Raw genomic sequence first — 26382 nt, 5'->3', positions numbered from 1 at the left:
GACAATTGAAGCTTCACCGCTGCCACCTCACACCACCTCCCAACAGGCAGAACTGATAGCTCTCACCAGAGCTTTAACTCTGGCTAAAAATCTAAGGGTTAACATCCACACAGACTCCAAATATGCCTATAACATACTTCACTCAAACATCCTAATATGGAGAGAAAGAGGTTTCCTAACCCAAAAGGGGTCCCCTATTATTAATTCAGACCTGATTCACAAACTTCTAGAGGCAGCACTCTTACCAAACAAAGCCGCTGTCCTCCACTGTAGGGGACATCAAAAGGGAAGTCTCATATCAGCCTACAACAATGCTGCAGACCAGAAGGCAAAGGAGATAGCACTGTCCCATCCTTCCCTCCAGTCCCCTGTCATCTTAGCTCTGACTCCACCTGACCCTCCCACCACCAGAGAAATCCTCTCTTATCTACACTCACTTTTTCACCCCTCATCCGAGACACTCCAGCAGTTCCTCCATAACCACTTCCCCATATCCACTGCTGACCAACAATATTTAGATAACCTTACCCACTCCTGTCAAACATGTCAACATACTAACCCCAATTCCAACCTTAAACCGACATCCTTTCCAACCCATCAAATGCGAGGCAGCCTCCCAGCACAAGACTGGCAGATAGACTTTACTCATATGCCCCAGGTCCGGAGAGTCAGATACCTACTAGTCCTTGTAGACACATTTTCGGGATGGGTAGAAGCATTTCCCACTACAAACAAAAGAGCCCACACAGTGGCCCAAATCCTCCTCACAGAAATTATCCCCAGGTTTGGGCTGCCTTCATCCCTACAGTCTGATAATGGCCCAGAATTTACATCCAAGGTCACCCAACAACTTGTCCAATTCTTACAGATACCCTGGAAATTTCACATTCCATACCGTCCCCAGTCCTCAAGAAAGGTAAAAAGGATGAATAAAATAATCAAAAAAACCCTTACCAAATTAACCCTCAAGGTACATCTGGATTGGACTAAACTTTTACCAATTGTTCTCCTCAGAATACGGGCTTTGCCCAGAAAGCCCCTGGGGCTGAGCCCCTTTGAGGTGATGTATGGAAGGCCCATGCTCCCTCCTGGACTCCCCCCGAACCTCCTCCCATACCAAGCTTCCTACACTCCCCTCTGCTGGCAGAACTCCGCCATGCCCTCTGGAGATACCTCAACCACAATCTGCCTGCCCCTGACCCCCAAGCCTCCCTGCCCCCTATACAAATTGGGGACATGGTCTATCTGTCTGATAATCCCCAGGGTGACCTAACCCCAAAGTGGCAGGGACCATTCAAAGTCATCCTCCTTACCCCAACTGCAGCTAAACTCGAAAAGGTCACCTCCTGGGTACACCTCTCTCGTCTAAAACGGGTCACCTCTAATCCTGCGCTGCCCTCCTTAAATGACACCTATCAGGTCTCCCTCACAGGACCCACCTCCTTAAAATTCACCTGGTGACAACCCCTGTCAACCATCGGAGAGGACACTGAATGACCTGGACTCTCTTCAACCTACAACTGTTCCTGACCCAACTACTACAAGACCTCTGGATCAGCGCCCCGACAGGAACCTCCTTCAAAGACCTGACTACACTGGTGTCTCAACTGTGGCTCCAGGGAACCTTCTACAACCTGACTCCAGAAGAAATTGATTTCTTTACCCTCATTCTCTACATCATTCTACATCCTAATGAGCACTGTTCCTCCTCAGATTCAAATAACCATCAACTTGGGGCCTTCTGCCCCTCAACCTGACTGGCCTCTCCCTGTCTCTCTAACCATAACTGCGCTCTTAATCTTAATCCTTGCTATAGGCCTAGTAACTGTCTCCCCTCAGGACGTTCTCACCGCAAAAAAGAGAGAGACCTGCCTTTTCCTAGGAGAGAACTGCTGCTATTTTGTTAATGAAACAGGCATAGTCCAGGGCCGAGTCAAAGAACTTAGAGACAGAATTGAACGCCGCAGGAAAGAGTTACAAAACCTTTACATTCCCCAAAACCTGTTCCAACAGATACTCCCTTGGTTGCTCCCTTTCCTGGGACCATTGGTACTTATCATTCTATTCCTCTTATTTGGACCCTGTCTCTTTAATCTCTTTCAAAGGTTTCTCCAAGAACGGATTCGGGCCATCTCTCGAGATCAGGTCAAAACCATTCTTCTTCTCGAGAGCCTCACCTCAAGCTCAGAAAAAGGAGACTGTGGGCCCTAGGACGATCCTCCATTCCAGACCCAAAACCGTCTCCCCTATCCAGCAGGAAGTAGCCAGAGAGATACGGCGCCCTTTTTCCCTTTTTCTTATGATTTCAGGGTCTAGAATGAAGGAGTCTTTTGGGCCTAGAAAAGAGAACAACAGTCTCAAAGGCCCCTTGCTGAATCATCTAACTTCGGAGAAAACAAAGCATAACTTTAGTTCCATCCTGATGCTCCAGGCCAGCTGCATCTATCTGAGACTTATCACCCCCTGTCCGGAAACCTACCACCCCCTACACCCGCCCAGAAGACTTATCACCCCCTGCCCAACTACAAGTGTCATCTCAACAAAAGAATACTCAAAATATCCCACTTGATTGACGTTTCCCTTATCGCTTCCACAAACCTCCCTATAAGTATGAAGCCTCCCTGATCCCTTTCGGCGCTCAGCCTGGTCATTAGGCCGACTGTCGCCCCTCCTTGCCTGAATAAAGGTAACCTACTTCTGTTGAGGTCGTCTTTCCTTTTCTGCCTCGCCGGAACCATGCCTTACAAAAAAGACAGCCAGAAGAATGGAAGAAAATATTTGTAAATGAAGCAACTGACATAGTAAAGAAGGAATTCATAGGGCCTGGACTCCATCTCAGGCCTGTCCGTGCTGGCCGTGCTCGGCTGCCTCTCCAACGGACTCTGAACTCTCTGCTTAGTGCCTGTGGGGACGACAATGGAAGGATAAGACCCCCTCCAGACAGGGGAATCTTGAAGATCACATCCAGGCTACTCATTGCCTAAGAGGAAGCATACCGTAATCACCCCTGTCTCCGGACAGGTCATAAACTTTTTTTCGTATCTATCAGGATGTAATCACAGGCTTATCGATTATTAACTGGTTGGAATGTAACTGTGGGCTTATTGACTATTGACTGTTTGGACACGTACACATGGGGTAGGTAGTGGGTTTAGACACGTACACATGGGGTAGGTGGTGGGTTTAGACACGTACACATGGGGTAGGTGGTGGGTTTAGACACGTACACATGGGGTAGGTGGTGGGTCTGGACACGTATGAATAGAGTATAAAAGATTTTCACAAATGCTGGACGGGGTACTTGGCTAAGAGGAGATTCTGCCTTGGGCCCACCGGCGTAATAAACTGCACTCCACTATCTGCATTGTCCTTCTGAGTGAGTCTGTTTCCCGGAAAGCATGGCTATAACAATAGGATTAATCTCCAAAATACGTAAACAATTCTTATAGCTCAATATCAAAACAAAAAATCCAAATAAAAATTGGGCAGAAGTCCTAAATAGACATTTCTTTAAGGCAGACATACAGATGGCTAACAAACACATGACAAGATGCTCCACATTCTGCTGTATATTGAAAGCATTTCTCAAATATCTTTCTCCACACCTTTAGTTCACTGCAGAGGTAGATTCTTCTCTATTGAGACACTGATATCCCAGAGAGTTACCAAAAATATGTCCTCTGTACGAAAATGATCTTAGGCTTTCAGATTTTTCTACCTAATTCCAGTGTACTCAACTGGTAGGAGGAGTAACAAAGCAAGTGTTGACTCAACAGCAATGGTAAAATTAACTCAAGTAAAATTAACAGCTGTTCTGAGAGTACCTGATAAGCTATGGACAGAGAAGAGAAGTGTAAATGACACTAGAAAACACTCTCCTTCTCCAACTGATATCTGTGCAGTCTGTAACTCATGAACAATGGCTGTCTCTGCTCCTGGCCAGGCATCTCAAGTGGTGAGTAATTTGTCTGAGAACATGTAGCTGTGTCTCTCATGATCTGATTTGGTGTCTGTGAGAGGCTACTGGGCTTGGGTCAGGATTTTTGCATGTATGTTTCTATGTGAATAATGGGGAATCAGAAGAATTCAGGCTTGAATTGTACAAGCTCCTATACACCTATATCTATAATTTATTTTCATTATGGACCCCTTGAAGGCCTTTTTGAATGCCTCTGTAATGTATTAACTTGTTCTCATGTGTAGTCTTCATGTTTCTAGAGTCACTTTCCAGAGTGGATTTCCCCAAATAGAATCATATCCAATTCTCTTCCAAAGTGAATGGCAAGGTCTAATTATTGGCACTCTGCACTGAGCTTTCTGTAAGCCTTCACTTTTGGAATTAGAACTCAATCAGCAGGCAGAATAAAAACTGACTATGACTCTGACCTGGTATATTAAATGCTAGGGGAACTACTCCATACATGTGATTGAATAACAGGCCTACTTACCTAGTAAACATGACATCAACTCTGTGCTGATGAGAGCTAGGAACTGACGAAACAGATCATTCTCCCTCTGATCTCTCTCTCTCCCCCTCCCTCTTTCACTTTTTCTGTCGAGAGGAGCAAGAGAACAAGACTCACTTTCTTCGAGAAGTAACAGGATGACCTATCACAATGGAAGCCCTTTTCACCCAATCACATTTTTCCTCATTGGAATCCCAGGTCTGGAAGAGGTCCATGGCTGGATCTCCCTGCCTTTCTGCTTTATTTATATAGTGGCTTTACTGGGCAATGTCACAATTCTGCTGGTCATCAAGATGGACCAGACCCTCAGGGAGCCCATGTTCTACTTCCTGGCCATCCTTTCAACAATTGATTTGGCCCTTTCAACAACCTCAGTACCCCGTATGCTGGGTATCTTCTGGTTTAATGCTCATGAGATCAACTTTGGAGCTTGTGTGGCCCAGATGTTCCTGATCCATTCTTTCACTGGCATAGAGGCTGGGGTCCTGGTGGCGATGGCCTTTGACCGTTACGTGGCGATCTGTGCTCCACTCCACTACACAGCCATCCTGACATCCCGGGTACTCATGAGCATCACTTTGTACGCTGTAATTTTAACAGTCTTGCTTATACTTCCCATGATCTATCTCATCTACCGCCTACCTTTTTGCCAGACTCATGTAATAATACCTCATTCCTACTGTGAGCACATGGGAATTGCAAAACTGTCCTGTGGAAACATCCGTGTCAATGGTATTTATGGGCTCATTGTGGTCTCTGTTTTTCTCCTGAATCCAGTCTCTATTGGCATCTCCTATGTGTATATACTCCGGGCTGTTTTCCGTCTGCCGTCCCAAGATGCACGGCTAAGAGCCCTAAGCACATGTGGCTCCCATATTGCTGTCCTCTGTGTTTTCTATATCCCCTCACTCTTCTCTTTCCTCAGCCACCGATTTGGACACAACATACCCCACACTATTCACATTCTTGTTGCCAACCTCTATTTGGTTATCCCACCATCGCTCAACCCCATCATTTATGGTGTGAGGACCAAACAAATACGGGAGCGAGTGCTCCATGTGTTGTTAAAAAATAAAACACCTACCATATTGTTTTACTAAGGATTTTGATCTCTCTAGGAAAATTGGTGTGTTCTTGTCTTAAGAAGTATCCCTTGGTCCTGACCTATTGCTGCCAGATTGCAACACAATTTGGTTTGCTCCTGACTGCTGACTAATGAATTTAGAACTTGTGGAAACTCACTGGAACCTTAGTTCAAAGGTTAATGGGCTGTCCTGAAAAGGAGTTGTGTGACCCCTATTTGTATGTTATCATGCATTGTCTTTGATAACATGAAATTGCTTCTTTTCTGGAGATGATTTACTATACTGTGTGTTTATTGCTCTGTAATTAGAGAAATGTGGTGCTAGAACTTTGACCCTGTTTCCTGTGTCCACTCATTCACTCATTCATTCATTCATGTTTTACTCAATTTGTACTCATTTGTGTTTATTGTATGTCTTCAATGATTCTTATCACTGAGGATAAATCAATGAACCCAACTAACAGGAACATCTACTCTTATGGAGCTTGCGTCCTGCTGTACCCTTAAAAAAAGCCAGGCTCATAGTTTCAATAAAAATTATTACCAACTCTGTATCCTGAAGTGGAAAGGTCTGCCAAACATGTAAAACTCAGTGTAATGATAAGCCAAAACAAACATAAAATTTAAATACAATTTCTCACTAATGTCATCAGTGCCATTCAGGTGATTTTCTCTTTGCACTCAAGCTCATAATGTAAATGTGGTCTTGAGGTTTATTATGTATAGCATTGTTGTCTATGTGATGCATTCTGGACTTCTTCCTATCACTTTATTGCCTGTTTTCTCAATCTACACTTGACCCTGAAATAGTCCATCCTCAAATCCAAGACCTCTCTTCCTAAGCCCATGATCTATCCCTAATGCCTTCACTGACTTTAACGTACAAATTATCATATACATCTAAGAATAGTCAAATTTTTATGTGACCAATTATTGATTGATTCAATAATAAGATTTTCCAAGACCAAACAATAAGCTTTTGCTTCATCAAACTTGTTACATTACTATTTTCAAAGAATCATTTTCTTTTTCAGTCTCTTAACAAATAAAACTAAAGTAAAAATATAATAAATATCTTTGTTTCTACAACGCACACATTAATTACTTTTAACACTGCACTCATCTCAGAGATAAAGCTTAATAAGTATGTATAGAGAATTAAAGTTGAAATCATCTTTAACACTGTTTCAATACAGCTTCTCTGTTATTTTTCCAGAGGCAAAATTTATCATGTGTTTTTCTGACATCACAGTACATAAATTTTTAGCTCTACAACCAATCATACTATTTTAGTTATTAATTCATTTAGATTAAAATATTTTGTTTTATAACATTGATTTTATTTACCTATCCATTGATTAATAGGTATTCACATTAATTTCCAACTAGAAATATGCTGCATATTCTTTTGCTTATTTCTATGAACAATTTTTAGATCATTTATCCAGGGTCTATAATTTAATATATAATTGTTGGTCAGCAGGACTGTTAGTAATTAGAACATAATTCTGCTTTCCTTTGTTTTTGATCACTTTTTTAAGTTTCACATTTTCAAACATTTCTTTTTTCTAACTTTCATGCTTCCCTAATTTAACTTTGTTTCCTAACATTAACTGCTGAAGTGTTTGCTTTCTAATCACACTAAATTCTAGCTTTACTAATTTACTACTCTGAACAAAACAAAAAATTCAGGCTTATTTGCTTTTTTCTGTCATGCGACTTTTAGGAATTGCAATTTCAGTGAATTAGCAAAGTGCATCTAACTCCTTGGAACTCCTTTTCTGACCTCCTGGCAGTGCTGTCTCCAGTCTAGCATTTGATCTCAGGAGTAAAGCCAGAGTGAGAATCAGAAGGCTTGGCTGGTTGATAAAATAATACTTCACTTAACATGGATATTCATCAATTTCTTCAAATGGGAGATTTTTAATTCTCTCTATAGAAGTAATCTCCATTCATTTTTCCATAACACTTTGCCATGGGTTCTGTTGTTCCTGTCCCAAGTAGGAAGAAGTGGTGGCAGTGCAGAACAAAGTGGCTTGAATTCACGCAGCATCACAATAAGCCTGTGATTGTCTGCTGCACCAAACAAATGAGAACATGCAAAAGAGATACTATCACACATCATGCGTCAGATTGCAGCTTCAAGCAAAACCATGAAGATTAATTGATTCTGAGGATACCAACTCCTCAACCTCCCAGCTATTTCTGAAGATTAGAAACCAAAGACATTTTTTTATGGTTGGAGAGACCCACTCACTGAAATGGAAGGTAGGCTTGAGGTGCCTTGGAAGGCATTCAGAACAATCAGTGCCTACCACAATACATGTATTTTTAAGTGTGTATGAAGTTATAAGCTCATGTGTAAGTGAAGACTGTACAGTATGCTTCTGGAAACTTTAACAGGCTTGTTGAAACATGATACAGGCTCAATATCTCAAAACTGAAAATGTAGGCAGTATCAAGGGACTTCCCTGGTGGCTCAGTGGTAAAGAATCTACCTACCAAGCAAGAAAGGCAAATTTGATCCCTGGGTCAGAAAGATCCCCTGGAGGAGATAACCCATTCCAGTATTATTGCCTGGGAAATCCCATGGACAGAGGAGCCTGGTAGGCTACAGTCCATGGGGTCACCAAGTATCAGACAGGAGTTAATGACTGAACACCACCACCACTATAATATACTGAATAATAGCACAGATTTTGGAATCAGACATTTGGGTTCAAATTTTACCTTTGTTGTTCCTAAAATATTCCATAGTTCAATTTTTCCATCTGCATAAGCAAATGAGCATAGTATCTATATCATAGGGCTATTGCAAAGACTAAAAAGATGAACAAAATAAAATGCACTTTGAAGATACCTCTTAGGCTTCCCTCACAGTTCAGTTGGTAAAGAATCTGCCTGCAATGCAAGAGACCCCAGTTCGATTCCTGGTTCGGGAAGATCCACTGGAGAAGGCATAGGCTACCCACTCCAGAATTCTTGGGCTTCCCTTGAGGCTTAGCCAATAAAGAATCCGCCTGCAATGTGGGAGACCTGGGTTCGATCCCTGGGTTGGGAAGATCCCCTGGAGAAGGGAAAGGCTACCCTCTCCAGTATTCTGGCCTGAAGAATTCCATGGACTAAGTCCATGGGGTCTCAAAGAGTTGGACACGACTGAGTGGCTTTCACTTTCACTTACTTAATAACACATTAAGTAAAAGCAAACCTAGCTGGGACAATAGGATAAAGGCGCCGATAAGAAGGTCTCATGGGAAAAAAAAAAAAAAGTGAAAATGTGGTTGTGTATCTTTAAGACATTTTAGGTTAAAAATAAAAATAAAACGAACAAAAACTAATCTGCACTAAAACTAATTTGCACTAAAGTGCAAATGTTGGTTTGAGTACCCTGTCACCAAGACGTTGGTCTGATATTTTTTGATACCAGGGAATAAGTTTCTTACAATATTTCAGGGCTGACATTCTGTGGCTCATCTTTGTTTTAAGGCTTGCTCCTGGCTTGGTCCTAAGACATCTAACAAGCAATTCCTCAGGAATAGATGCTTCTTCATTTCCAAACAGCAGAAAAAGTGTTATGACCTTGCCTAATCTTTCTCAGTTTATGTTCTAAAATTCGCTCTAACTGAACTTATTAGTTACATGCACAGGATCTCCAAGAAAATGCCATGCTCAAATGTATAGATCTTCAATTATTTTAGAAAATATCTGTGTGTGTGTGTGTGTGTGTATTATACATATATACATACAAATGCATTTATATGTATATATACATATATATTTCCACTTCATATGATGTATTAAATTTTATATTAACAGGGATTTAACTTTAAGGTTTGTGTGATACAACTGGAAAGAAGAGCTAAAAGAAACATTTAACTTCACACTTTGTAGTCTATGCTTTGTATCTTAAGCCTTGTTAGATTTTTGCTTAAGTAGTATCTAAGATGTCAGCTTAAATGTAATGAAATATAATTTTCACACTCAAAATTAATTTATTTCAGTGAGAATAAGAACTATGTAAATATTAGACTAAAAACTAATGAAAAAATGTTATAATAATTGAGACTTTCAGACCAAATGTTACAGATTAAATGGCTTGATAGATTTATCAGTATAGCTTATATAGGTCCAAGGTTTACAAAAGTGGTGTTATGAGCTAAATTCTACTTTAATTAACTGCTTAAAACATGACAGGTATTATACTGAGTGCCTGATATCCACTACTTAATTTGTCTACAAAATACCCTATGCTGTTGGTACTACTGTTATTCCTAATTTTCCAGTTGAGGAAACAGACATATAGAGATAATTATTAAATCACTCATAGTTTTATAGTCATACATGGGGAATCTAGTATTTGAATTGAGTCAGATAATTTCCAGGGTTGGCTATGTTACCACTCATCTGTATGACCTCTGACATATACATATGAATAACTATAAAAGGGGAATAATCATGGACAGAGGATAGAGGGTCCAAAGACTGATAGATTGGAATTCCTAAAGCTAAGCATCAATGAACTGAGATACCTGGTCAATGAAGGGAGACAGGGAGAGCTAAGGCTGAAAATGGAGTCTCCAATGCTAGGTTATTATATTGGAACTTAGAATATGGATTTTATCTAGAAAACAGCAACCCACAGAACTGAATGCAAAATCTTCCTTAGAGGACATGAATATTTCTCTTTATGGCATATACAAATGATAATATCTTTGTTTTAGTCCCACATTCATAACCTTCTCTCTATAAATTCCTATCCATGTTATTTTCTCTTGGGTTTCTCTTTTTCTAAATCATGGCATGAGGGTTTTGTCAACAATTTCAGAGGATTTAATCCCAGGACACTATTAATAAAAGAAAGTGGAATTAACTCATTTTTTCCAAACCTACTGAATTCAAATGTAAGAGGCATGATCTATCCAAGGTGGCTGAGAGCTAATACCTTGATATGATATGCTTGATGCAGTAATCCATTTCAGGTGGGGAATCTTGCAAATTTTAAATGGAGATTATGTATCTTCAAAAATATCTAGATCAAAAGTATTTAAAATCTATTTACAAGAATGGTTATGTATTTGGTTGATAAAGTAAAATTTCTGCTTCTGGAAAGGGTTACAAGGATTGAATGAAATGCATTAAGGAAGCTTGATAAAAGTCTGAGGTAAGCACTGACTTAATATTGAGCATTTAGTTCCAGAGATGAACCCAAGTAGGCATCACAAGGTCCAGAAGCCTTGCTCTTGGTCAGCACCCTGACAGTGGCCACTGGCAATTACCTGGAAGTTTCAGTTTTCAAAAAACAGATAAAGTAGCAGTGCGATATACAGCTCTCTTTTCTCCTTCTCTCTATACACACATACACACACACACACACACACACACACACACACACACACACACACACTCCAACTTGGGAATGTATATAACGTTCAGTTTATTTTTTCAACCTGATATTGGAAATATTGCGAAATAGGGAAGTATAAAGTTATACTAAAGATAAAAACAGAGGTAGGTACTATTTTATCCCAATCTTGAACAATACTGCCTCAAGTTGAGGACTCAAAAAATTCAATCTGTTTTATAATTTGATTTTATGGGGCTTCTCCTGATTGCTTCTTCATCATTTTCAAGGCATTGCAACAATACCCTTCTCTATTTCCTATAGACAATGACAGAAAGTAACTTTTTTTTCTTATTAAATTTTGTTATTCCAGACAGTATTGTGATGCACAAAAATGCCTTCAGTATATCCTTAACAACCTGAAGCTTTCTAGGTTGTTTTCAAGCCACATTTTCAGTGTCTTAATCAGGAGGAGTTAACCTAGTGCATGTTATTTCTGAAGCAGTGATAAAATTAGCAGGTTGCTTCTGTGGAACAGATGTAGAATGAGAAGTTAATGAAGGATTGAAACATACCACTATAAACAATCTCAATCATAACAATCTAGAATGAGCCACTAAGAAATGGAATGGCCTTGGGAAAATAGCAATATCAATGAAAATCTATGCAGGTTTAATGTTATCTTTCTTTTTGGGCTCCTTCGAGTACAGAGGTATGTGACCAGACAATGTCTGCTCTTGGGCAGGCAGCCGCGAATGCCTCTGTCTTTGTTTGTGATAATATATTTTTCTCAAATTTGTTTCTGTCTTTGGGACAGGACAGTGGGTATGATGTTGGAATCTTCTCTGTGTCAGTAATGATGAATGAATCTTTAGAGAATTTTCACATTTTCTAATTATGGAAGTTTTGTGACCATTCATGCCTTTGACTTTATTTTCTCACCTGCCTATCTCCTTTTGGGTTGTGCCTGCATTTTCACATGTGTATCTTTGATTATTCATGTGTCCCTCTTCAGACAAGGACTTCATAAAGGGTATGGGAAATACTAAATTATTCCATACTTCATGCTATGTTTTATAGTTCTGCCATGGATTTGATGCTAAAACTTCTGTGTTAAAAAATAGGATTAAAACTGTATAAAGATTATGTACATTCTTTAAAACTGATCCATTCAGATGAGATTGACTTGATTTACAATTTAAGAGAAACAAACAAACAGATAAGTCCTTCCACATAGGAAACCTTTCCATTTTCACTGTGTATTGAAGCACTTAGCTAATCATTTTTATAACCAGTTCTTATTAAATCTCTTTTTTTCCCCTGCTTCTACGAGTGGCAACTTCTCCTACTCTGTGATTTGGAAGGATGTTTTTATCACAATAGGAGCATTTTTCACCCAACCACATTTTTCCTCATTGAAATCCCAGGTCTAGAAGAGGTCCATGGCTGGATCTCCCTGCCTTTCTGCTCTTTATACCTTGTGGCTTTACTGAGCAATGTCACAATTCTGCTGGTCATCAAGATGAACCAGACAATCTGGAGGCCCATGTTCTACTTTCTGGTCATCCTTTCAACAATTGATTTGGCCTTTTTGACAACCTCAGGGCCCCATATGCTGGGTATCTTATGGCTTAATGCTCATGAGATCAGTTTTGGAGCTTGTGTGGCTTAGATGTTCTCTATCCATGCTTTCACTGGCATAGAGGCTCAAATCCTGGTGGTGATGGCCTTTGACTGCTATGTGACAATTTGCACTCCACTCCACCACATGACCATCTTGACATCCCAGGTGCGTGTGGGCATCACTTTGCACATTATAATGTGTCCAAATCTGCTTACACTTCCCGTGATCTATGTCATCTATTGCTTATGCTTTTGCCAATTTCATATAATAGTACCTCAAACCTACTGTGAACACATGGGCACTGCAAAACTCTATTGCTTATGCTTTTGCCAGTTTCATATAATAGTACCTCAAACCTACTGTGAACACATGGGCACTGCAAAACTCTCCTGTGGCGATTTCCAGTTCAGTTCAGTTCAGTCGCTGTCAAGCCCAACTCTTTGCAACCCCATGGACTGCAGCATGTTGGACTTCCCTGTTCATCACCAGCTCCTGGAGCCTATACAAACTCATGTCCATTGAGTCAGTAATACCATCCAACCATCTTATCCTCTGTCATCACCGTCTTCTCCTGCCTTCAATCTTTCCCAGTATCAGGGTCTTTTCAAATGAGTCAGTTCTTCACATAAGGTGTCCAAAGTATTGGAGTTTCAGCTTCAGCATCAGTCCTTGCAATGAATACTCATGATTGATCTCCTTTACAATGGACTGGTTCAATCTCCTTGCTGTCCAAGGGACTCTCAAGAGTCCTCTCCAACACCACAGTTCAGAAACATCAATTCTTTGGCGCTCAACTTTCTTTATAGTTCAACTCTCATATCCATACATGACTGGAAGAACCATACTGGAAAAACCATAGTTTTGACTAGACAGACCTTTGCTGACAAAGTAATGTCTCTGCTTTTTAATAAGCTGTCTAGGTTGGTCATAATTTTTCTTTTAAGGAGCAAGTGTCCTTTAATTTCATGGCGGCTGTCACCATTTGTGGTGATTTTGGAGCCCCCAAAAATAAACTCTCTCACTGCTTCCACTGTTTCCCCATCTATTTGCCATGAAGTGATGGAACTGGATGTCATGATCTTAGTTTTCTGAATGCTGAGTTTTAAACCAACTTTTTCACTTTCCTCTTTCACCTTCATCAAGAGGCTCTTTAGTTCTTCTTTGCTTTCTGCCGTAAGGGTGGTGTCATCTGCATATCTGAAGTTATTGATATTTCTCCTGGCAATCTTGATTCCAGCTTGTGCTTCATCCAGCCCAGTATTTCTCATGATGCACCCTGCATATAAATTAAATAAGCAGGGTGACAAATTACAGCCTTGACACACTCCTTTCCTGATTTGGAACCAGTCTGTTGTTCCATGTCCAGCTCTAACTGTTGCTTCTTGACCTGCATACAGATTTCTCAGGAGGCAGGTCAGGTGGTCTGGTATTCCCATCTCTTGAATTTTCCACAGATTGTTGTGATCCACACAGTGGGCTTTGGCATAGTTAATAAAGCAGAAGTAGATATTTTTTCTGGAATTCTCTTGGTTTTTCTATGTTCCAACAGATGTTTGCAATTTGATCCCTGGTTTCTCTGCCTTTTCTAAATCCGGCTTGAGTGCCTTAAAGTTCTTGGTTCACATAATGTTGAAGCCTAACTTGGAGAATTTTGAGCATTACTTTGCTAGTGTGTGTGAGATGAGAGCAATTGTGTGGTAGTTGAACATTCTATGGCATTTCCTTTCTTTGGGATTGGAATGAAAACTGATCTTTCCCAGTTCTGTGGCCACTGCTGAGTTTTCCAAATTTGCTGGCATGTTGAGTGCAGCACTTTCACAGCATCATCTTTTATGATTTGTAATAGCTCAACTGGAATTCCATCACCTCCACTAGCTTTGTTCATAGTGATGCTTTCTAAGGCCCACTTGACTTCACATTCCAGCATGGCTCTAGGTGAGTGAGCACACCATGGTGATTATCTAGGTCGTGAAGATCTTTTTTGTATAGTTCTTTGTATTCTTGTCATCTCTTCTTAATATCTTCTGCTTCTGTTAGGTCCATACCATTTCTGTTCTTTATTGAGCCCATCTTTGCATGAAATGTCCCCTTGGTATCTCTAATTTTCTTGAAGAGATCTCTAGTTATTCCCATTCTATTGTTCTCCTCTATTTCTTTGCACTGATCACTAAGGAAGGCTTTCTTATCTCTCCTTCCTATTCTTTGAATCCCTGCATTCTTTTTTATTTGTAAGGCCTCCTCAGACAACCATTTTGCCTTTTTGCATTTCTTTTTCTTGTGGATGTCTTGATCACTGCCGACTCTACAATGTCACGAACATTTGTCCATAGTTCTTCAGGCACTCTGTCTATCAGATCTAATCCCTTGAATCTATTTGTCACTTCCACTCTATAATTGTAAGGGATTTTATTTAGGTCCTACCTGAATGGTCTAGCGGTTTTCCCTATTTTCTTTAAGTCTGAATTAGGCAATAAGGCATTCATGATCTGAGCCACAGTCAGCTCCCAGTCTTGTTTTTGCTGACTGTATAGAGCTTCTCCATCTTCTGCTGCAAAGAATATAATCAATTTGATTTTGGTATTGACCTTCTGGTGATGTCTATATGTATTTTCTCTTTTGTTGTTGGAAGAGGTTGTTTGCTATGACCAGTGTGTTCTCTTGGCAAAACTTTGTTAGCCTTTGCCCTGCTTCATTTTGTACTCCAAGGCCAAACTTGGCTGTTAATCCAGGTATCTCTTGACTCTCTACTTTTGCATTCCAGTCACCTATGATGACAATGACATCATTTTTTGTGTGTTAGTTCAAGAAGGTCTTGTAGGTCTTCGTAGAACTGTTCAACTTTCAGTTTCTTCAGCATTAGTGGTTGGGACACAGACTAGGATTACTGCGAAATTTAATGATTTGCCTTGGAAACAAACAGATCATTCTGTCCTTTTCAAGACTGCACCCAAGTACCGAATTTTGAACTCTTTTGTTGATTATGAGGGCTACTCCATTTCTTCTAAGGGATTCTTGCCCATAGTAGTAGATATAATGGTCATCTGAATTAAGTTTGCCCCTTCCAATCCATTTTAGTTCACTGATTCCTAAAATGTCAATGTTCACTCTTGCCATCTCCTGCTTGACCACTTTCAAATTACCATGATTCATGGACCTAATATTCCAGGTTCCTATGCAATATTGTTATTTATAGCATTCGACTTTACTCCCACCATCAGTCACATTTACACCTGGGTATTGTTTTCACTTTGGCTCCATCTCCTCATTCTTTCTGGAGTTATGTCTCCACTATTCTCCAGTAGGATATCAGGCACCACCAACCTGGGGAGTTGATCTTTCAGTGTCATATCTTTTTGCCTTTCCATACAGTTCATGGGGTTCAGAAGGCAAGAATACTGAAGTGGTTTGCCACTCCCTTCTCCAGTGGATCACATTTTGTCAGAAGTCTACACTGTGGCCTGTCCGTCTTGGGTGGCCCTATGCGCTTGGATCATAGTTTCACTGAGTTAGATAAGGCTATGGTCCATGTGATCAGTTTGATTCATTTTCTGTGATTGTGTTTCTCATTCCATCTGCCCTCTGAAGGATAAGGATAAGAGGCTTATGGAAGCTTCCTGATGGGAGAGACTGACTGTAGAGGAAACTGGGTCTTGTTCTGATAGGCAGGGCCATGCTCAGTAAATCTTTACTTACTATCTCTTAGTAACACATTAAGTAAAAGTAGCCCTAACTGGAACAATGGGATAAAGACCTCAGAGAAAATGTATATGACCTTACCTAATGTTTCTCGGGTTTTGTTCTGAAATTAACTCTTACTAAACTTATCGGTTACATGCCCATGATTTCCAAGAAATTGCCATATTTGAATACATGTATATGAAAGTGTTTTAGAATATATATATATATATATACATTTGTAGGCATATATATATATACACTTAAGTATGCACATGCATATACACATATTTGTTTGCACTTCAGATGATATATGAAGTTTTATATTTCCAGAGACTTAACTTTAAGATTTGTATGATATAACTGAAAGACAAGAATCAAAAGAAACATTTAACTTCATTCTTTGTAGCCTATGCTTTATATCTTAAACCTGATCATGCTCTTTCTTAAGTATTATCTAAGATATCTGCTTAAATATAAAGAGATACAACTTTTGCACTCAAATACATTCCAGTCAGAATAAGAACTATGTGTACATCTGACTCAGCACTAATGGAAAAATGTTACAATAAATGAGAACTTTCACCAAATGTTACAGACTGGTGGCATAAGAGATTTCTCAGTATAGTTTACATAGGTCCAGTGTTTACAAAGGTGGTGCTGTGAGCTAAATTTTATTTTAATTAACCACATAAAATATGCCAGGAATCATACTGAGTGCCTGATATCTACTACTTAATTTATCTTCAAAATGCCTTATGTTCTTGGTCCAGTTATCATCCTTAATTTTCCAGCTGAGGAAACTGAGACATAGAGATAATTAGTAAATCACTCATGGTGATATAGCCATACATGGGGAGTCCAGTATTTGAACTGAGTCAGATCAATCCCAGGGTTGGGTATTTTGACCACTCGTCTCTATGGCCTCTGTGACATATATATGAATGACGGTAAAAGGAGAACAATCATGGACAGAGGATAGTGGGTCCAAAGACCCCTAAAGCTAAGCATTCAGTGAACTGAGATACCTGGTCAGTGAAGGGAGACAGGGACAGCTAAGGCTGAAAGTGGAGTCTCCAATGCTAGCTTATTATGTTTGAACTTAGAATATGAATTAAATGCCATTTTGTCTAGAAAACAGCAACCCATAGAATTTGACTATAGAACCTTCCCTAGAGGAACATGAATACTTCTCTCTATGGCATATACAAATAATAATATCTGTGTTTTTGCCCCACATTCATAACTTTCTATAAATCCCTAACCATGTTAATTTCTCTTGGGTTTCTCTTTTTCTAAATCCTAGTCTGAGGGTTTTGTCAGCAATCTCAGAGGAGTTAATCTCAGAGCGTGATTTATAAGAGAAAACTGAACTAACTTATTTTTTCCAAACCTATAAGCAGCTACAACCTTAATATAAAACTTCTCTCTCTAGACTGTATAAAAAAAACAGACACAGAGTTTTACTGTTTGATATTTATCATGTGTCTCTCTTTCTATGGAAAAATGAAGCATCACACATGAATTTTCTTTTTATTTAGGTGTGTACTGAACTCAAATTAAGAGGCATGATCCATCCAGCGTGGCTGAGAACTACTACTTTGATACGATATGCTTGATGCAGTAATCCATTTCAGGTGGGAAATCTGGCAACTTTTAAATAGAGATTGGGTATCTTTAAAAATATCTAAAAGATCAAAGGTATTTAAAATCTACTTACAAGAATAGTTATTTAGTTGGTTGAAAAAGTAAAATTTCTGCTTCTGGAAGAGGTTAATAGGGATTGAATGAAATGCATTTATGAAGCAGGAAGAAAGTCTGAGGTGAACAGTGGCATGTTACTGAGCATTTATTTACAGAGGTGAACCCAAAGTAGGCATCACAATGTCTATAAGGTTTGCTCTTCACCTGCACCCTGACAGGGGCCACTGGCAATTACCTAGAAGTTTCAGTTAAAAAAAAAAAACAAAAACATACATACACATAAAGGAGCATTGCAAAATACACCTGTTCTCTATCTCTCCATCTCTCTTTTTTTCTTTCTCTCACAAACTTCAAAATGTATACATTTATTTTATTCATTCAACCTGATATATTTCCCATGGAAATATGGAGTTATACTAAGGTTAAAAACGGGAGTCTATGCTACTTTATCCTCACCTTGAAGCACTCTGCCTCAAGTTGGGAACCCAGAGAAAGTTTCTTAGCTTCATTATTTGAGTTTATGGTGTTTCTCCTGATTGCTTCTTAATCATTTTGAAGGCATTGCAAAAGTGCTCCTATTTCCTTTAGACAATGATGAAAAGAAATTCTCTCTTCTATTAGATTTTTTTGTTCCACATTTTTTGTGATGCTCAAAAATACCTTCCGCAGATCCATAACGACCTGAAGCCTTTCAGGCTGTCCTCTACCCACACTTCCAATGTCTTAGCCAGGCAGAAGGAGTGAATCGAGTACATGCCAGTTCTGAAGCAGTGATAAAATTATCAGGTTTTCTTAGAGGAGCTGCTGTAGAGTGAACAGTGAATGCAGAATTTGTCACATACCACTAGAAACCAATATATTCATAACAATCGAAAACGAACCACTATTAAATGAAATGACTGAGAAAATAGAGACATCAATGAAAATTTACAGAAGTTTATTATCTTTTTATTATTATCTTTCTTTCAGGGATCTTTCAAGTACAGAGGTATGTGTCCACTTAAGTCTGCTCTTGGGCAGGTATCTCAGAATATCTGTATTTTTTTTTCTTATGATAATATGTATCTCTGATATCTTGCTTCTGTCATTTTACAGAAAACTATGTTTGCTCTTGGAATTTTCTGTATGTCAAAATGACAAATAAATCTTTAGAGAAATTCTGCCTTTTCTAATTGTGGAAGTGTTGTATTCATTCATGCCTATGACTACTTGCTCACCTGTCTATCTCTTTTTGGGTTATGTCTGCATTCTCATATGTGTATCCTTGGTTTTCCATGTGTCCCTCTTCAGAATGGGATTTCAAAAAATATATAGAGAATGTTAAATTATTCCATACTTCATGCTATGGTTTATGTTTTCTATTCTGCCCAGGGCTTGATGATAAACTTTAGATGATTAAAAAAATAGGATTAAATGTTTATAAGGATTACATATTTTGAGACTGGACCATTTAAATGAGTATGGCTTGATTTAGAAAATGAAAAAGAATTAATAGATCTTCCAAAGCAAAATTTTTCATTTTGCATTATATTGAAACACTAAGCTAATCATTTTCATAACCAGTTCTTACTGGAATTTCTTTTTTTCTTCCTCCTTCTAGGAGTGACAACTTCTACTCTGTGACTTGGAAGGATGTTTTATCACAATAGGAGCATTTTTCACCCAACCACATTTTTCCTCATTGGAATCCCAGGTCTGGAAGAGGTCCACGGCTGGATCTCCCTGCCTTTCTGCTCTGTTTACTTTGTGGCTTTACTGGGCAATGTCACGATTCTGCTGGTCATCAAGACAGAGAAGACCCTCCGGGACCCCATGTTCTATTTCCTGGCCATCCTTTCAACGATTGATTTGGCCCTTTCAACAACCTCAGTGCCCCGTATGCTGGGTATCTTCTGGTTTGATGCTCATGAGATTAATTTTGGAGCTTGTGTGGCCCAGATGTTCCTGATCCATACTTTTACTGGCATGGAAGCTGAAGTCTTGCTGGCCATGGCCTTTGACCGTTATGTGGCAATCTGTGCTCCACTCCACTACACGACCATTTTGACATCCCGGGTGCTCATGGGCATCAGCATGTGCATTGTAATTCGTCCAGTTCTGCTTACACTTCCCATGATCTATCTCATCTATCGCCTACCATTTTGCCAGGCTTATATAATACCTCATTCCTACTGTGAACACATGGGGATTGCAAAACTGTCCTGTGGAAATATCCGAATTAATGGTATCTATGGACTTTTTGTTGTTTCCTTCTTTGTCCTAAACCTAGTCCTTATTGGCATCTCCTATGTTTATATTCTCTGGGCTGTCTTCTGTCTCCCATCCCAAGAAGCACGACTAAAAGCCCTAAGCACATGTGGGTCCCATATTGGGGTCATCTGTGTTTTCTATATCCCCTCAGTCTTCTCTTTCCTGACCCACCGATTTGGACACAAAATACCTCGCTATATTCATATTCTTGTTGCCAACCTCTATTTGGTTATCCCACCCTCACTCAACCCCATCATTTATGGTGTAAAGACCAAACAGATATGGGAGCCTGTGCTCCGTGCCTTTATTAAAAAATAAGACACTTACCACATTATTTTATTAAGGATTTGATCTCTCAAGGAAGATATGTGTATTCTTGCTTTAACAAATATCTCCTGGCCCTGACCTATTGCTGCCAGATTGCAACACAAGTTGATTTATTCCTAACTGCTGACTAATGGGTTCTAGGACTTGTGGAAACTTTATTGGAACTTCAGTTCAAAGGTTAATAGGCTGTCTTGAAAGGAAGCTGTTGTGGTCTCTATTTGTATGTCATCATACTTTGTTCTTGATAGCATGAAACTACTTCTCCTCTAGGCAAAGAATGTATTATGTGGTGTGTTTTTAACTCTTTAATTAGAGAAATGTGGTACTGGCACTTTGACCCTGTAGCCTGTGTCCATTCACTCACTCACTCATTCATGCATTCATTTTTTTTTATTCTCCTAATTTACATTCATTTTGTGTTTATTGTATGTATTGAATCATTCTTTTCATTGTTGTTGTTCAGCCAGCAAGTTGTGTCCGACTCTTTGCGACGCTATAGACTGCAGCATGCCAGTCCTCCTTGTTCCTCACCATCTCCCAGAGTTTGCCCAAGTTGATGTCCACTGAATCTATGATTCTTATCATTAAGGATGATAAATGAACCAAAATAAAATGAATGTCTGTTCTTATGGAGCTTGCATTCTCTTGTGCCCTTAAAAAAGCCAAGTTCATGGGCTTTGGCAACCTATGAACTAAGGAAGGAGACAGGTGATCACCAGGGGATGACTGACTCATATTGCATGTGGCCAGGACTGCTGATCACCTATGCTTTGTCCAGTTCAAAATAAAATCGTTACTAAATTTGTAGCTGAAGTGCAAAGGTCTGCCAAATATGTAAAATTCAGAGAATTGGTAGCCAAAACAAACATAAAATTTTAATACTCTTTCTCATTAATACCATCAGTGCCATTTCAGTGAGTTTCTCTCTATACTCAGACCCATAATATAAGGGTGGTATTGTAGTTAAATTACATATAGCATTTCTATCTATGTGATACATGCTAGGTCTTTATCACTTCACTGCCTGTTCTCTCAGTCTACATCATAGAATAATCCATCCTCAAGTCCAAGACTTCTCATCTTAAACCCATGATCTATTTCTAGTGCCTTCCTGATTAACATTCAAGTTATCCAATCAATCAATGATTAGTCAATTTCTTCATGACCAAGGACTTTCAACTGATTCTACAATAAGATTTCCTTAGACCAAACAATGGGGTTTTGCAGCATCCAACTTGTCACATTATTTTCTATTGTTAACAAATTATTTTCTTTTTCAGACTTTAAAAAAACTAAAGTAAAAATGTAATAAACATATTTCTTCCTACAACTCATGAATTAATGAGTTTTAGCTCTGCAGTAATCTCAAAGGTAATGCTTGTTAAAGTTGAAATCATCTTTAACACTGTTCCAATAGACCTTCTCTCCTATTTTCCCAGAGACAAATTTTATCATGTGTTTTTGACATTACAGTACATGAATTTTTCGCTTTACAACCAATCATGCTATTTTAGTTAGATCATGTTAATTTAGTTAGAAACCTCATTATGTATTTTGTTTAATAGCATTGATTTTATTTACATATTCCTCTATGAATAGATACTGATATTATTTTTTAACTAGAAATATACTGCCTATGCTTTCACTTTCTTCTTGGTATATTCTTAGATCATTTATCCAGGTTGTATAATTTAATATAAAATTACTGGGTAGAAGGATTGTAATCAATTACAACATAATTCTGCTTTCCCGATCTTTGCTTTTGATCACTTTTTAAAAATTTCACATTTTCAATACATTCCTTTTTTTACATTTTTATGCTTTCTGATTTAACTTTCCTCAGTCAGTCAGTTCAGTAGGTCAGTCATGTCTGACTCCTTGCGACCCCATGAATCACAGCACGCCAGGCCTCCCTGTCCATCACCAACTCCCAGAGTTTACTCAAACTCATGTCCATAGAGTCAGTGATGCCATCTAGCCATCTCATCCTCTGTCGTCCCCTTCTCCTCCTGCCCCCAATCACTCCCAGCATCAGAGTCTTTTACAATGAGTCAACTCTTCTCATGAGGTGGCCAAAGTATTGGAGTTTCAGCTTCAGCATCAGTCCTTCCAATGAACACCCAGGACTCATCTCCTTTAGGATGGACTGGTTGGATCTCCTTGCAGTCCAAGGGACTTGCAAGAGTCTTCTCCAATACCACAGTTCAAAAGCATCAATTTTTCGGTGCTCAGCTTTCTTCACAGTCCAACTCTCACATCCATACATGACCACTGGAAAAACCATAGCCTTGACCAGAGGGACCTTTGTTGGCAAAGTAATGTCTCTGCTATTTAATATGCTATCTAGGTTGGTCATAACTTTCCTTCCAAGGAGTAAGCGTCTTTTAATTTCATGGCTGCCATCACCATCTGCAGTGATTTTGGAGCCCCTCAAAAATAAAGTCTGACACTGTTTCCACTGTTTCCCCATCTATTTCCCATGAAGTGATGGGACCAGGTGCCATGATCTTAGTTTTCTGAATGTTGAACTTTAGGCCAACTTTTTCACTCTCCTCTTTCATTTTCATCAAGAGGCTTTTTAGTTCCTTTTCACTTTCTGCCATAAGGGTGGTGTCATCTGTATATCTGAGGTTACTGATATTTCTCCCAGCAATCTTGATTCCAGCTTGTGCTTCTTCCAGCCCAGCATTTCTCATGATGTACTCTGCATATAAGTTAAATAAGTAGAGTGACAATATAGAGCCTTGACGTACTCCTTTTCCTACTTGGAACCAGTCTGCTGTTCCATGTCCAGTTCTAACTGTTGCTTCCTGACCTGCATATAGGTTTCTCAAGAGGCAGGTCAGGTGATCTGGTATTCCCATCTCTTTCAGAATTTTCCAGAGTTCATTGTGATCCACACAGTCAAAGGCTTTGGCATAGTCAATGAAGCAGAAATAGATGTTTTTCTGGAACTCTCTTGCTTTTTCGATGATCCAGCAGATGCTGGCAATTTGATCTCTGGTTCTTCTGCCTTTTCTAAAACCAGCTTGAACATCTGGAAGTTCATGGTTCACGTATTACTGAAGCCTGGCTTGGAGAATTTTGAGCATTATTTTACTACCGTGTGAGATGAGTACAATTGTGCGGTAGTTAGAGCATTAATTAAGTGTTCATTTTCTAAGTACACTGGTTTGTAGTTACCCTACTCTAAACAAAACAAAAATTTTAGGCTTCTTTGATTTTTCCCATGGTTTGACTTTAGGAATTGTCATTCCAGCAGGTTAGCATAGTGCATTGGCCTCCCTTGGAACTCCTTTCCTGACCTTAAAACAGCACTGTCTTCAGTCTAGCATTTGATCTCAGCAGTAAAGCCAAAGTGAGAATCAGAAGGCTTGGCTGGTTGAAAAAATAATACTTCACTTAACATGGACATTCCATCAATTTCTTCAAGTGAGAAATTTTAGTTATCACTATATAAGTAATTCTCATTCATTTTTTCCATAATACTTTGCCACAAGTTCCAGAGTTCCTATTCTAAATAAGAAGTGGTGGTGGCAGTACAGAACAAGGTGGCTTGACTTCAGGTAGTATCAGAATAAGCCTGGAATTGTCTCCTGCACCCAATAAGTGAGAACACGAAAAAGAGACACTACCACACATCATGAGTCAGATTGCTAAAGCATAACCATGCAAACAAATTGATATTGTGGATATCAACTCCTCAGCCTGGCAGCTATATCTGAAAGCTAGAAACCAAGACTATTCTCATGGTTAGAGAGACCCACACACTGAAATGAAAGGTAGGCATGATGTGTGTTCTTAGTAGGCATTCTGAAGAAGCACTTCCTACCCCTCATATATGTATTTTCAGGTATATATGTAGTTACATGCAAAGGTATAAGTGAAGGCCTTATAATATACTTCAGTAAACTTTAACATGCTTGTTGAAACATGAAATAAGCTCAAGATCTAAATACAGAGAAAGAAGGCATTATAATATATTGAATAATAATATAGATTCTGGAATCAGACATTTGGGTTCAAATTCTTTGTTGTTGCTAAAATTTTCTATAGCTCAAGTTTTCCATATGTATAATGGAAATAATCATAGAGTCTATGTTGTAGGGCTGTTTCAAAGACTAAAGACATTAAGAAAGTAAAATACACTTTGAAAATACCTCTTACCTCATATCACATTAAGTAATATCAGTCCTAACTATAACAATGTGAGAAAAGCTTCAAATAGGAAGGTCTCATGGGGAAAAAAAAAAATACTTAAGTATGTATCTTTAAGTCATTTTGAATTGTAAGTAAAAAAAAAAATCAAACAAACAAAAACCCCCATTAATCTTACTTAACTTACTTAAACATTAAGGGAGATTTTCTCTCACCTTAAAACAAAGTGCAAATAAAAATACTGGTCTGAGCTCCTTGTCACCAAGAAGAAATTGTTCTGAGATTTTTTGATAACCGGCAATATGTTTTTTAAAGTATTTCAGAGCTGACATTTTGTGACTCACTTGTGTTTAAGACTACTCTTGTCATGATTCTAAAACATCTAACCAGCAACTCCTCAAAATAGATGTTTCTTCATTCCCAACTAGCAGAAAAAGGGGTATGAACTTCCATAATATTTCTCAGCTTATGTTCAAAAAGTAATTCTGACTGAACTTATCAGTTATATGCCCATGATCTCAAAGAAAATGCTATGTTATACACATATTAAACTATTTTAGAACATATATTTATAGAGATACATACATACATACATACACATATACATATACATATATATATATATACATATATATATATATACATACATAGACTTCCCTGGTGGCTCAGATGGTAAAGAATCTGCCTGCAATGAAGGAGACCTGGTTTTGATCCCTGGGTCAAGAAGATGCCCTGGAGAAGAAAATGACAACCCACTCCAGTATTCTTGCCTGGAGAATTCCTTGGAGAGAGGAGCTTGACGGGCTACAGTTCATGGGGTTGCAAAGAGTTGGACACAACTGAGTGAGTATATTTACACTTCATATTACATGTGAAATTTTAAATTTTGTAACAGTCAACTTGAAGGTTTGTGTGATATAATTGGAAAAACAAGAATCAAAAGAAATTTTAATTCCATGCTTTATATCTGCTTTACATCTTAAGCCTGATGTTATTTTTTCTTAAATATTATCAAAAATGTCTGCTTAAATGTAAAGAGACATAATTTTTGCACTCAAAATAAATTTATTCCAGTGAGAATAATAACTGTGTACATTCAATTCAAAACTAATGAAAAAATGTTTAAAATAAATATGAACTGTCAGATCAAATATTACAGACTCCGTGGCATGAGCGATTTCTCAGTATAGTTTATATAGGTCCAAGTCTATGAAGGTGGTGTTGTGAGCTAGCTCTTTTTTTTTAACTGTTTTTGTTTTTTTTTTGAGCTAGCTCTTATTTTAATTAATCACTTAAAATATGCCAGGTATCAGACTTCCCAGGTGGCTCATTGGTTGGAAATCTTCCTGCCAAAGTAGGAGACTTGGATTCAATAGCTGGTGTAGGAGGATTCCACATGCTGCAGGGCAACAAAGCCTGGATCCCACAAGTACTGAGCTCATGTGCTTCAATCAGAAAGCAGCCTCTGCTCGCTGCAACTAAAGAAAGTCAGTGCAGCAAGGAAGATCCAGTGCAGCCAAAAATAAATAAATTAATAAAAAAAACAAGCCATATATTATACTAAATGCCTGATATCTGATATCTACTACTTAATTTATTCTTCAAAATATCTCTAGGCAATTGGTATTACTATCATCCCTAATTATACAGTTGAGAAAACTAAGATATAAATAGTAAATCACTCACGGTGATACAGCTGGTACATGGGAAGTCCAGTATTTGAAGTGAGTCAGGTCAGTTCCAGGATTGACTG

The 26382-nt window shown here is 38.7% G+C and overlaps 2 protein-coding genes and 1 pseudogene across 2 annotated transcripts; all 3 read left to right on the top strand.

Moving 5' to 3' along the window:
- Nucleotides 1-4603: 4603 nt before the first annotated feature.
- LOC122702297 (olfactory receptor 52J3-like) lies at nucleotides 4604-5566 on the top strand. The gene has a single exon (XM_043915971.1). The coding sequence runs from the start codon at nucleotides 4604-4606 to the stop codon at nucleotides 5564-5566; it is 963 nt and encodes a 320-aa protein (XP_043771906.1).
- Nucleotides 5567-9737: 4171 nt separating this feature from the next.
- Nucleotides 9738-15286, top strand: LOC122702290 (annotated as a pseudogene).
- A 4240-nt stretch (nucleotides 15287-19526) lies between these two features.
- Nucleotides 19527-20462, top strand: LOC122702150 (olfactory receptor 52J3). Its single transcript, XM_043915677.1, has one exon. It carries the CDS (start codon nucleotides 19527-19529, stop codon nucleotides 20460-20462), a length of 936 nt encoding a protein of 311 aa, XP_043771612.1.
- Nucleotides 20463-26382: the final 5920 nt, after the last annotated feature.

This window comes from Cervus elaphus, chromosome 1 (genome assembly GCF_910594005.1).
Source record: "Cervus elaphus chromosome 1, mCerEla1.1, whole genome shotgun sequence".
In the NCBI taxonomy this organism is placed as follows: Eukaryota; Metazoa; Chordata; class Mammalia; order Artiodactyla; family Cervidae; genus Cervus; species Cervus elaphus.
Note: the sequence above shows the minus strand (reverse complement) of the source record. Positions and strands in the feature narration are given on the sequence as shown.